Source organism: Crocodylus porosus, unplaced genomic scaffold, assembly GCF_001723895.1.
Source record: "Crocodylus porosus isolate Cpor-Errol unplaced genomic scaffold, CroPor_comp1, whole genome shotgun sequence".
Lineage (NCBI taxonomy): Eukaryota > Metazoa > Chordata > Crocodylia > Crocodylidae > Crocodylus > Crocodylus porosus.
This window is the reverse complement of record NW_017728907.1, coordinates 35,804,366-35,818,094: the sequence shown is the minus strand read 5'-3', so window position 1 is coordinate 35,818,094 and position 13,729 is coordinate 35,804,366. Positions and strand designations below refer to the sequence as shown.

General features: G+C 40.6%; 1 protein-coding gene across 2 annotated transcripts in view; it reads left to right on the top strand.

Moving 5' to 3' along the window:
• LRRC8B (leucine rich repeat containing 8 family member B) overlaps positions 1-5,845 on the top strand; it is a 40,418-nt gene extending 34,573 nt beyond the window's left edge. For both annotated transcript variants that reach the window (XM_019531139.1, XM_019531137.1), the window contains one exon: positions 1,241-5,845. In XM_019531139.1, the coding sequence (XP_019386684.1) occupies positions 1,241-1,510 (270 nt within the window). In that variant the 3' untranslated portion in view covers positions 1,511-5,845. The remainder of the gene's footprint in view (positions 1-1,240) is intronic.
• Positions 5,846-13,729: the final 7,884 nt, after the last annotated feature.

Below are 13,729 nucleotides of genomic sequence, written 5' to 3'. Positions count from 1 at the left end.
GATTTAGGCTAGATATCAGGAGGCGCTACTTCACGGTCAGGGGAGGCTAGGATCTGGAACCAACTTCCAAGAGAAGTGGTGCTGGCTCCTACCCTGGGGGTCTTTAAGAGGAGGCGAGATGTACACCTTGCTGGGGTCATTTGACCCCAGTACTCTTTCCTGCCATGGCAGGGGGTCAGAATCAATGATCTGCTCAGGTCCCTTCCGACCCTAGAAACTATGAAACTATGAAATATCTTCTGAAGAATTTAACTTTCAGGGTGTAAACAGGTACAGCACACGTCAGTTCTCTGGGGAGAGAGCCTTTTGTCCTGGGATCCTTCAGAGGTACCAGTGTATATTGTTCTGCTTTAAGTACCTGTGAAATATACAAGATAAAATGTTCTAGCACATCCTCTCCCCACACTCCCAACAGTGCTATGTAATCTTAAATTATTTTCATCTTATTCAAGTTAATTGCCAATCATTCCAGGGACCAGGCTGTTGCATTGTATGCTCTCCCTGGCTACCTACTGGTAGAAGAGCAGCAATACAGCTTGGGAGGGCTATGGAGGTAAAAGGGCAGCACTGCTTCTCTTTTTTTCTTTGTCCCAGGTTTTCACTTGGATCATGGCCTTATACAGATGTTCAGTATCTCCTGAAACAATCACTGCTCTCCTAGTAGAGACCAAGAGTGTACAGATAGATGTTCAGGATTTTTCTCCAAGAGCAAAAATGTCTAGGAGAAAAATAACCTGGGAACAACCAAACCTAAATCACTCTTGGGAGAGTTTTTCAGCATCAGAGCACACTAACGTGCACAGGGACCCCCTGAGTGAATAACATCTGCACTGCAAGCTCTGTGCTCTTCAGGGGCTTAGTATTTGAATGTCTGTTCAGGGATGTCCAGGTATCTTCTGTTAGGAAAGCAAATCCATGATAATTATTCCAGATCATTTGACTGTGTGCATGCAGCCCAAATCAGGGCTGCTTCGAATGAGACCTCTGTTTAAAGCCTCAGTTAGTTATATCCTTATCAAAACAAACAGATGAACCCAGAACTGGTTTTATGCAGATATCAACACATTTAGATTGTATAATAAATACTGTTATATAATAATTTGTCATTTCTTCAGTCTTTCTTTTTTTAATTCAAAAAACATTTTTAGAGTAGAAAAATGTATTAGGTTTTGGAAGATGCAAATTTCTGCATAGGCCAACAAGTTTTAATTTCCACATTCTCTATTTATCTCTCTCTTAGATTGAGAAACTGCCAGATGGATTATTTCAGTGCAAAAAACTGCAGTATTTACTTCTGGGAAATAACAGCCTGATGAGTTTGTCCCCTCTTGTTGGTCAGCTGTTGAACCTCATTCAGCTAGAGCTTGTTGGAAACTACCTTGAATCACTTCCTGCTGAACTGGAAGAATGTCAGTTTCTGAAACGGAGCTGTCTAATTGTAGAAGAGAGTCTGTTGAAAACACTTCCGCTTTGTGTAAGAGAGCGTCTGCAAATGTGTGTGGATAAATAAGATGAGACTCTGTATGTCATCAAATACTTCAGGCCTTTACAGAAATATTAAGTAAAAGATAGGTTCAGGTGAAAGATGAGAGAGAGAAGTAGCCTAGTTTACAATTCATGCCTAAAACATATGTATTGATCTGAGTAAATTTTATTAAAAAAGAAACATTTACACATTTAGTCTTAAGTAATGTATAGATTAGCAGGTAATTGCAGCTTTGTGAATAACCTTAAATGTAAATTATTGGGGCTCTCCTGGCTGATATGCTTAGGGTAGTAAATGTTTGTGGGCATGAGTGTTGCTGTTGAAGAACTGGTTACCTGGATGTAGTGAATGTCTCTTTATTTTGGGGGAGGCAGAGAATTTTGTTTCTCTTGAGAACAGCCTTTGTGTCTCACCATTCTGGGATCAAGAATTACCCATATTACTTTTTTTTTTTTTTTTTTCCTTTCCAAATATGAATCCTTTACTGACTTTAAGAGTAGCACATGTTCATTTAGGTCTAACTTATTTAAATAAAATTGTTATTTTTTCAGTTTCATGGAGCTTCTTGGAAATCATTTTGCAACTTACAAAAATTCATATTTAAAGTATATGGTCAGCACTTGCCCCAGTCTTGTAGCTTTGGGAGATGCCACTTGATTTTCATATAAAAATGATAGGATGATTACTCTTCATATCCTCTTGTAAACTACTTCAGTATTTTATGTCTTTTTAGACTAGGAAGAAATGTGATAACTAACAGTGTACCTAGTAAATGGATTAAAATTTAGTTTGTTCTGATTTTATTTCTCTCTCTCTCTCAAAAGAACCTTGTGTATTCAAGTGGTGGCTACTAATATAGCAAAATTACCTTGCTTTATATACATGTTCTTAACTGTGGCAACAAGCAGATCATATTTCTTAGTATTTATCTTCATAGAAAATTATGGCAAATAAGAACAGTTACAATCTGTTTTGGCAATCCCAAATATCACTATGGTGTTTTCCCATTTGCCACTTACACATCCATTTATCAGTGCTTATCTCTGTCCCTCCAGTTGGTCTGTTTAGTGTGCTGGTGGGTAGGGAAATCTTGCATCAAAGATAAATGGATGGGGAAGGACAGGCATAGTTAAAACCAAGCCACACAATTCATAAATACTTAAAAACAAAACTGAACCAAATGAATCACAATGCCACTGTAAACTTTCCCCCACCCGGTGATATAATTTCACAAATTGTGTGAAGGGGGATATATGATCTTTTATAATCCCATCCTTTAATGTTTGTTAAAATGGATGGAAATAAAATGGATGTAGATTTTATACATTTTTTCTGTATACTTTGTTTCATTATCTATTTCTAAGGTTTTATTCTACTGACATTTCTCATAACAACCAATATATATATTTTTGCCTCTGATGGATGCATTTAAAATTGTTAGCATGTTTTTCAGGAGCATACATCAGTAATACTTTTAATTTTATATCCTTAAAATTAAAATATAAAATATGGACTAGTGTTTATTTTTAAGCAAATAAAATGCCGAAAATTTTGATTAATATTCTTGATGTTGAGTAAACATACTTTGATATTTGTCTTTAAATCATCAGGGGAGGATTAACATATACGGTATATTTTTTAAAAACTGCTCCCATTACCAATATAATTGTTCTGGGGCCTAAGAATTACCTTTTTAAAATTCATGTAGTGAGAGTCTGGTCTCCTAAACTGAAATAAAAGGTGTCTCTTTAGTAACTTTCCAAGAAGTTCGTGTTTATTCCTCATACTAATTCTATTGCATATACCTTTCTAAACAGAATTTTCTTCTCAGGGAACCAAAAATGTGTTGCAACCTAATGGATTTTATGTATTTTTAAGTCTTTGATTTTACTAAACATTTGTATTGTGAAATGTTTTGTATAAACTGATCAGTCAGATCTGAATGCTAAGCAGTATAGTATCTTGTAGCTTCTGTATTCAGTTTTTCCAATATTAGCTCAAGGTATAATTTTTATGGCTCATAATATTTCCTGGGTACTTACGTAGTTCATGAATAGTGAGCTGGGTCTTGGCATATTGCATCAGAATAGAATAGCTTGTGCCATTCTAATTAAAGTTTTGTTAATAGTTACAATATAAACTAGATGTGTCAAGGCTCTAGGTTTTGGAATCAAATTGTGCAAGAACTTGACTTTGGACCTAGTACATTTAAAAAAACAAAAAATTACCCAAGTAGACTGTTTTTTAGAAATATTTGTTTGGGTCCAAAGCTTCATTTCATTGCTATGCTGAAAAGCAGTACTGATACTTAAAAGGTCATACACATATATACACACTATATGTTTAATATTTTAAAGGGTTTTTTTAAAGCTCTGTAACTCCTTATTTTTCATGACTGGTGCACTGACAGCCTTACAGTGGCTGTGCCCTATTCAGTATCCATTTACCCAGAGTTTGTCCTATTTAAATGGGAAATAGATTAACAGGGAAATAATTTAGGCCATATACAGATGTTCATTTTCTATGCTCCTGTTTCTAATTGCCACTCTCTCCTGGCAGAAACTAGAAGTGTACAGACATTCCGGCTTTTTCTCCCGGAGCAAAAAAGCCTATTTGAGTGAAAAATAATCTGACTACAGTTGGTTAGAAATCCTGGGCGAATGAATGTCTGCACCCTTTCCTGTGGCTTTACTCCTCCCAGGAACCAGGAGAAATAGAGCTATGGGGAAAGGCTCCCATGCCTTCCTAAGATCAGATCACTGCTGGAGCAGGTGGCGGGGGGGTAGGGGAGAGGCAGCTGCTCCTGCCTCTCCTATAGACCAGGAGGGGAGCTGCCAGCTGCTCTGTACCTGCTTTTCACTCCCAGAGCACCCCCAGTGTGAGAAGTGAACAGCAGACTTGGCCCTGCTGCTCCAGTCTGGGAACAGGAGGACTAGAGCGAGCCACACTTTTGACAGCCTGAGATCACCCTGGTTTCAGGAAGGTGTAGGGGAAAGGAGGTGGCTGCAGACTGAATGTTTGTACTGCCCCTTCTGGAATTGTTCCTAGCAGTGGAAACGTTCCAACGCTAGAAATGAATATTTGTACCTGGCCTTAGAAACTTGCATACATTTTTAGAAATGTAAGCTAACAAAAAGTAGTTGGGAAAACCGTCTGTAGAAGAACTGCAAAATTAGACCCCTAAATGCTACTGCTTCTGGGTGGAGCCTATTTAAAAAAACAAAACAATAAAATTAGCACCTGCATTGCATAAGTTTTTGGCATACCCTCTACCTCCTCTTTTAAAGAGGGCATGAACACCTCACCTTTCAAAATAATATGAATGTTATGACATCCTGACAAAAGCCAAGAAGCCTAAGCCCTGGCCTTAACTCAAACCATGGTGTGCCTTTTTGTTTTCCTGTTTTCTAGCTTTGTGCTTTTTCCCCATGGGCAAATCTGGGATTGCAGCGGGGGGGTGACCATACCCCTTAAAGCTGCATAGCACATGTGCAGTGAAAACCGCTCATTGTGCATGTGCCACACACCTGAATGGAGTGTGGGCACAGCCCCTCGCTATGATCCTGCATGCCAGTGAAGTCAGAGCAAATGGACAGACATATCAGTGCAGATCCTGCCAGAGGTCTGCATATTCTGTGAACACTAAGCTCACCAGCAAGGGGGTCTGCTTTCAGCTCCAAAGCCTTTTGTTTTTTGCTTTGTGCCCCCTACCCGTTGTCCCATGAATTCAGCAGTAGGAGAAAGGAAGGGATGAACAGCGCAGAGCTCCTGGGCTTTGTGAAAGACAGGGGCTCTGCTTCAGGCATCTGCCTCCTTTCCCCAGTTGCTGAATTTAAGATGGGAGGAGGGGAAGGGGAAGAGCAAACAGCAGCAGGCTTCATAGCTGCTTGAAAGCAAGAACTCCATGCCAACCAGCTGGTGAGCTTCCAGAGCTCCCAGCACATGCAGAGCTCCCAGCAGGAGCTGTGCTGACCTGCCAGTGAGCTCTGAGCTTACTGGGCACATGGTGCACAGCCAGGGGAAGGTGCAACTGTACCCCTTCCGGATCCACCTCTGCTTTTCCCCTACTGCTGAGCATTTGACTATGGAGTCGGTCATAGCTGTGAACTTGAGATTTAATTTAGCCATCTTCTTAATATTGAATATTTGTTCAGAATTAAGATATCTTCAAGGAATCAGTATTAATCCATTCTGCTATCTACTGTACAACAAGCTGTAGCGACATCTACCTTATTTGTATAAAGCTGATAACAGCAGAATGTCTTTTCAGTTTGTTTCAGTACTGTTGTGGTGTTAACAATTTTTGTATTAATTGTGAACTTTCTTTGGTTGAGAAATAATTAAATATTTTGCATTACAGTCTTATGAACTTTTTCTTTATTTCCCTATCAACATACACATCCCTGACAGCAAGTTTCCCCATCCTTGTTGCATGGAGTTTAGTCAACAGATTTTTTTTCTTCTTAAAGGCAAGGAACTTGGTTAAGTACTTGTATTCTCTCCGTTCAATTAAGAAAATATACCACTTGATCAGTTTTGTTTTGTTTTTTTCTTTTTAATGAATTTAAAATTTAAGTGTCAATGGTTGTGAACACTTCTAAGACTGTAGCATTATAGAGGTACTGAGGTAGCATTGTGACTTCTAGTTGGCTTTACTTTCTTGAATTTTATTTGTCAAAAGAAGAAAAATTGCAAAATAATCCACCTGCTATGTAATAGTGGTACAGACTTTCTAAAGTTGGATAATCTGCCCAGTGCTGCTTAGTTTATTTAATTATGGCCTCCATAGGCAACAAGTGTGCATCTGTAACTTATTCTTGACATCTCTAGTATTTCCAGTAACACACTTTTGTCTTTTTTTTTTTTTTTTTTAGTGGAACATGGCCCTTGCAAAATGCCACATATAAGCCCAAATTCCAGTTCTTAGGCCTAACAATAGTCTGCCAGGCAAATGGTCTTGAAATATTAACTTTTCAGGGAATCTGTGAAAGAAAGCACCATACCAGTGCTGGGAGCTTTACATGTGTGGGGTTTAAGCATTTCTCAGGCATTTGGCTGTATTACAAAAATAAAAAAATCACCTCTCGTGTTGATGGAAGTTACTTGGACTCTCTAAGGACTAGCCTATATTCATTGCAGAAGTGAATTTGGTATGTATAATTCTGGATAGCTAATCTTGCTTGTGATACTCATACCACTGAGCCAGACTTCTGTCCTGCCCCAGTAGCTGTGTCTATAGCACTGAAGACCTTGCCTTAGCTTCTAGGATTTCTAATGATTCCCCTTAGTCCTTAGTACTACACTAACTTAAGGTGCTCTAGGAATTTACTTTGTAGCATATTGTGGAGAAAACTTGTCTCCGGCTGGAAATGCTCTTCTCCCACCAGCACAAGGGACTTGAAGCACTTCTGGCTGTGCACAGCCCCTTTTCCTGTCCTTTGTAACCAGTGCCAAGACTTTTGTTCTAGAAAACTACAAACTGTTCTTGCACCATTGTTGCAACAGAGTATAGCTAGAAATAGTGCAGGACCACTGACTGTGTGTAGTGGTCATGGGGTTTTGGATAAACAGCAGTGACACCAGAGCTTTCACGTAAGGGTACTTCCTTCATGTCGATGCAAGAGCAGCATGTTCAACCCTTCATTGCTGGACTGTGCAGATAACGGTAGGTCAGGAACTCTGTTTCTGTCTGAAAACTTGTTATCCTAGCCTGTAACATGTCAGTGACTAATCAGTTGGTGTTGGCAAATCAAGAATGCTGTTGTACTTTCTGAAGAAATTTCTATTGTCCACCTCTCGGTAGTAGATACAGGTAATATATGTCGCGCCCCTAATGCCGGTGCACCCTTGACCTGCGAGCCTGGGTTGGCATGACCGGCTTGGCGCGAGGAGGGGGATTTATAACCGGACAGGTGGGTGATAACAGTGAGCAGGAGTCAGAGGATTTAAACACAGCATATGGTTACACAAAAGGTTTATTTTACTTACGCTACTGATGTGCTGCAGCGTAGGCAGAGGAGTTGGTTTATTCAGTTACAGCATGCAGATATCATGTTACCTAGCATTTACAGGGTGGGTAAGAGAGTTGCTTGTTACAGATTCCGAGCGATTCGCATAAACAGTTGCAGTCTGCAGATTACCGAGAGCTCTTGATAAGAAAGATTACAACAGAGACAGAGAGATAGACGGGCCGGCAAGACGGAGATGCACCAGAAAGATACATAGGCGGAGAGATAATATTTGTGCACGATCTGTTCTTCTTGAGTGTATACACAGTTCTCTGCTTTGGGCGGAAGTTCTTTCAAAGTTATATTTGCCAAAGGTGACCAGTTACGCCAGGCATGAACAATTAATGAGTTGGCACTTGTGCTTTCTTTGTTTGCTCAGGTTTCAGAAAAAGGGGGGTTATTTTTACTTGGGTGGTACTGGTCCTGTTTGGTCACAGGATGGTGCGCATAGTATATTATTTAATTTTACAACTTCACTAAAGTAGTTTCATTTTTATCTGGTCATCATGGGTACCGATATCTTTTTTTTGATGTCACGGTACCAAGCTGCAATTTGTTCAAGGTTAGGTCTTTCTCTCGTGTGGGAACTCAAGTGATTTGAAATGAGGCACAGACAGGGGTGTGTATATGCAGCACTGTTAATACAGAGTGATAAATTACAATTACAGAGTTTGTTGTGTTAGCTTCTAACCTTTTGCCATCTGACCTTTTGCCATTGGCATCTGAAATCAAAGACTTTGATCTTTGACAGTATATATGAAATAATTTTTGTGAGGTGTTCATCTAGAATGGCACTAGGGCCATTGTTCTTGTAGTCTTTGCTGATCATTACATCTTTTTAAATCCTGCAGAATAATCCCTGTACTCCAGAACCAAAATTAAATTTTGTATAGATGCTTACTTAGGAGCATGTGACTGATTTTTATATATTTCAGCAGTGATGCTATCCTTCTGGAAAATAATTTCTCAAATTCTCTTCAATTTGGCTGCTGCTGCACCTTGTAGAAAGGAAGCTTCCAGAATTGCACGGTATGTTTCAGGCAAACAACAGAACAGTAGACCTGATTTCTGTTGCTCAGCAAATCCAGAAGAGCTAACAGCAAAATCTTGATCTTTACACAGATTTTATCTATTTGAGAAAAACCGACACAATGAACCAATTTGGACTTCAGAAGCTGTGGGAAGCCTTTGACTATTCAAATAGGTCAGTCAGTCCTGAAATAGCTTCACGATGGCATATGCGGCAGAGCAGAAGTCAATGTCACTCTATCTGACCCCTCTCTGACGAGCAGAGTCAAACAAGGATGTGTCATAGGGCAAAACCTGTTTGTGCTTTTATACAGAGTGGTGCTATACAAGATGTCTGTAACCTTAATTCAGGCAGGGCCATCCTTAGGAGGGGTGAATCAGGGTGACCACCCTGGGCCCTGCACTTCGGGGGGGGGGCAACAGAGCTGAACAGAGCGGCCACGGTGACTCTGCGCTGCTGTCAGCTTCAAGTCTGGCTGCTCAGCATCGCCCCCTCACCACCCTGCTTGGGTTGTCTCTGAATGCAGGCATTGAAATTTGCTTCTGAACTGCAGTTTAGCCTCAGCCAACTGCTAGGTCTAGAGTTCCCAAACAGACTATACAGAAGCTCTGAAGGAGCTGTTACATCGGTGATGGAATGTATTCTAGCTGCCTGTTCCAGCAAAGATCTTCAGACATTGGTAGCTTGTTTTGCTCTGTTCAACCAGCTTTGAACTAACCATCAGTTTGAGATTGTCACTCAGCCTTTGTAAGACAGCATAGTGCTACTTCCACGTTCGTCAGCACAGCTGAGATTCTGATGATTCGTGAGTTGGCTTATCTTGAAAGATATTGAATGATTAGTGTTCCGCATTTTCATTTTTACTGAATTTTGGTGATAAAATACCTGATTTGTTTTTAATTGAAGTTATTTGGTTTTCACTAATTTAAACCCGTTTTTCAGTTTGCTCAATAATGTTATACCGGGTGTTTATTTTTATGAAATGCCATCCTGATAAATGGTTTTGTATTGCAGCACTAAAGCTGAAGCAATTCTTAAATGTAAAAGTCATGCCAGACACACAATGGGCCAGTCAGATTAAACCATGACAATATCACTCTGTGATTGGCTCGTGTGATTAAACAGAAGCACTAAGTGCCTGTTTATACGTGAGACTGAATAAAAGCATACACAGAAGAAAAAAAAAGATGGGTAGAAAGTGCAGATCTCTATGTGAATATATCTGTGAAGATCAGCGTTTAGAAGTTTTCAGAAAGAGTAAACGGGAAGGTGAAGAGGTTGCATTGCACTGCAAGTACTGTGTCATTGAAGTCAGTTCTCGTGGACAGGATAAAAGAACATGTAGAAAGCAAGCAACACATTAAAATTAAAGAAGAATATGAGATTAGGAATAAACGTGGAGCCTTTAACAGGGCATTAATGAATGAACTCGACATGACTGTTAACAAATTTGTGCATGCTGTTTGTTTTGCTGGGCAACCACTGTGTCTCACCGTGGAACCGATCAGTGACTTTGTGCAACCATACTGTCCAGCAGCAAAAACTCTTCCTAATACAGACAACCTCACTTGTAAGTACCTGAGGGAAAATGACAAAGCTCTAGTATTTAAAGTGATTGAAAGAATTAATGGAAATGTGGTATCTAGTTTGGTTTTTGGTGAGTCCCCTGAGGTATTGGACTGTTCAATTCTTGGCCTTTTTGTTTTTGTTTTTTGATTTCAAAGCCAAAAAGCCAGTATTGTTTTGTGCAAGTGTGACATTCATCCCATTTACTGACACCCCAAGCATCCAGGCAGCAGTAAATGCAGTGTTAGAGATGTACCGGCTGACTTGGGGAAAATGTGGCCACCACTAACACAGATTCTGCCTCCTATGTGGCTAAGTTTTCCCGGGAGATGAAACTGAATCCAAAACTAGAGCTATTACAAGTTACTTGTCCTCATTTAATTCATGTTGCACCATCATCAGCCACAGCTATTGAAGAAATGAGAGATGTGAAATCTTGTCGTTGGATTTGGGGCTGTTTTCAAGCATACAAACAAACAAGCTGAAGGCTTTGTTGTATGAAGTGTGAGATGACTGCAAATTTGACTGCTGATTACCAACTCCTGTTGTGCCGCATTGGTGAATGAGTTTCTGCCTGGCTTCATGTCATGTAAATAAGGCATGGACTGTGCTAATGCATATTTTAGATCACCCTGAGTTTGTCAGTGCTAAAGCAGAAACACTAAAGAAACAGGCAAATAATCCCCACAACCACCAGATTCTGTGCACCAAGGTCATGTTCATTGGTGAGAACTTGGATTTGCTGTCTGAAAGGCAAAAAGCATTGGAGTTCTCCCCTGCTGCCACCAACACAACATTTTCTAATTCAGATGCTTGCCACATACTGACAACCAAAGTATCACCTGAACTGAACACACAAGCTGCAACAAAAACATACCGTGAGAAAACACAACTGTTTCTTGAAATCCTTCTGACCTTGGAACAAGAAAGAACCAAAAAAGCTTTCAGTGCCAAAAAAACTTCAGCACTGTTCTCTGTGAAGAATGGCAGGCAACTGTAAGATGTAATTTGAACCCGAAGTGTTCGGCACTGAAAATTCTCTTGACATTCTTTTTGGAACATCATCCAGGTGTTGAACCACTTCCTCAAAGTGAATTTTGCAGCACACTACAACCATTATGCCAGAGTGTTTCAACCATTTGCCACGAAAGATGAAATTTTGCATCTTAAAAGTGAATACACTACCTACATGAACATGCCTATCCCTGACAATGTGGACCTGGATGTGCTGGCTTTTTGGAATATCCACTAAGACGCACTTCCCAATTTTCGTAAAGTTGCACAATGAGCTTTGAGTGTACCCCCTGGATCAGTGGATGCGGAATGCTTATTTTCAAAAATAGACTACGTCCAAGAGAGTAAGAGGCTCAGCATGAGTGAGGATACACTTAAGAAAGCCATGCGAGCCAATGTAAACCAGGATTTCTGGAAAAATCACTAGTTTTGATGGGACACAAAAATTATGTTTGCATAAAAAAAAGTTTAACCTAGCCTTACCTTTCTTACCATTTTCATTCTTTTTCTAATAATTCAAAATCTGTTTATGAAAACCTGAGTTTTTACACAAAAAAGTAAGAAAAATATTGTTGGAGAAAAGTAGGACTTTATTTTTATTTTTTAAATCCTTGTTCATGGATACCATTAGGAGTTACAACAGTAGGATGATGGTACTTCTGCTGAAGACAACTATTTCTTGCTGTAATACAAATGTAGAAACTTTAAACACATGTATGAATTGTCAGCATACTAAAAAGTATGTATGTATGTATGTATACATTTATTATTATCATTTTCCCCAATTTTAAAATGTTTTTTCTTTTCAACCTTGTTTGTTTGTTTGTCCCTGACAAATTCCCAGACACTTTTTTTTTTTTAAATAAAAACCAGAAATGCAGAACAGTATGAATGATCAGTCAGCATTGATGGATCTGGTAATCTCACATCCAAAAAAGCTGGTGTAACACTTGTAAGCCTTACAGAAGCACTATACAGAATCAAGTTTTGCAAATTAATTAAAGGTGTAAAAGGTATTGTGCTTACAGGTGGGTGGGGGTGATTCATCAACTGGCAAAGTCTCAACAGAGCCAACTTGCCACCCTTTCCTGACTGCCGTGGTATACTGACCAGTGACAAAAACCTGTAGTGAGCTGACTGCATATCCACCAAGGTAGTAATAATGGAGACCCAGCTGTGATGAGCCAGATGTGAGTTGTACAGCTGAACAGACAAGTGCCCAACCAGCTCCTAGGCCAACCCGCAGTGTGGGTGCACAAGTACATGGGCAGCCTCTCTAGGTGGCATGTGACAAGTTGGAGTGGGGCCAGGCAATGAAGTGGCAGATAGGCAGGGAACAGAACGCTGAGCAGCAGATCAGGCAGGGGAAAGGGATTGAAGGGGCACTTAGGGAGGGTGCACGGCTAATTTGTTGGTGGCACACCAACCAAAAAGTTTGGTCCCCACTGTCCTTGGTCTGGACCGCAGCATAGTTACCCAAGAAAGCACTGCAGAGATCTAAGTATGCACATGATTGAGTGCAACCCACTGGCTAACTCATTTGACCTTATAGGCAGACAAAGGAGAATACAGGCCTTTTTGGACAGAAATGGGAGTGCTCATGGGCAAGAAAAGCATGCAAGTAAAAAGCTAAAACAGCAACAGCTGAGCAGCTCAGCCTTTCAACTGCTGGAATTCATATTGTGAGAGAGCATCAGACTTACATGGTACTGTTGCAAGAAGGTTTTGTATTCTTATCTTAGTGTTAAAATGTACGCTATGTAACCGACTGCTGCAAAGGAGAACATTTAGCAGCATATGTTCCTCCTTGCAGACAAGAGTATTACCTCAACATTCACAGTTCTTTTAAACAAATAAGAGAGAATATAGAACTTCATACTGTGACCTTTTTCATTTAAAATGTTTTCTGTGGATATTGATTTTATAGTTAGCTAATTTAAAAATGAAAACCCTCCTGCTTCTTCCTATCATATAGTTTCATAGTTGATGGGGTCGGAAGTGACCTGAGCAGATCATCCAGTCCGACCCCCTGCCGTGGCAGGAAAGAGTACTGGGGTCAAATGACCCCAGCAAGGTGTTCATCCAACCTCCTCTTAAACACCCCCAGGGTAGGAGCCTGCACCACTTCTCTTGGAAGTTGGTTCCAGATTCTAGCTGCCTAAATCTACCCTCTGTCAGGTTGTGACCATTATTCCTGGTCACTCCTGGAAGTGCTCAGGGGAACCCGGACTCCCCCAGTGCTTGCTGGTCCCCTCTGACTAGTTTGTAAACAACCACTAGATCCCCCCTCAGCCTTCTCTTTTGGAGGCTGAACAGGTTCCAGTCCCTTACCCTCTCCTTGTAGGGCCTGCCCTGCTGCCCCCTGATCATGCGAGTGGCCCTCCTCTGGACCCTCTCCATGCTGTCCACATCCCTCCTGAAATGCGGTGTCCAGAACTGGACACAGTACTCCAGCTGCGGCCTGACCAGTGTTGCACAGAAGGGGAGGATCACCTCTTTGGACCTGCTTGAGATGCATCTGTGGATGCATGACAGTTGGCCTTCCTGACTGCATCCCCACACTGCCGGCCCATGTTCATCTTGGCATCAATGATGACTCCAAGATCCTTTTCTGCCTCTGCACTG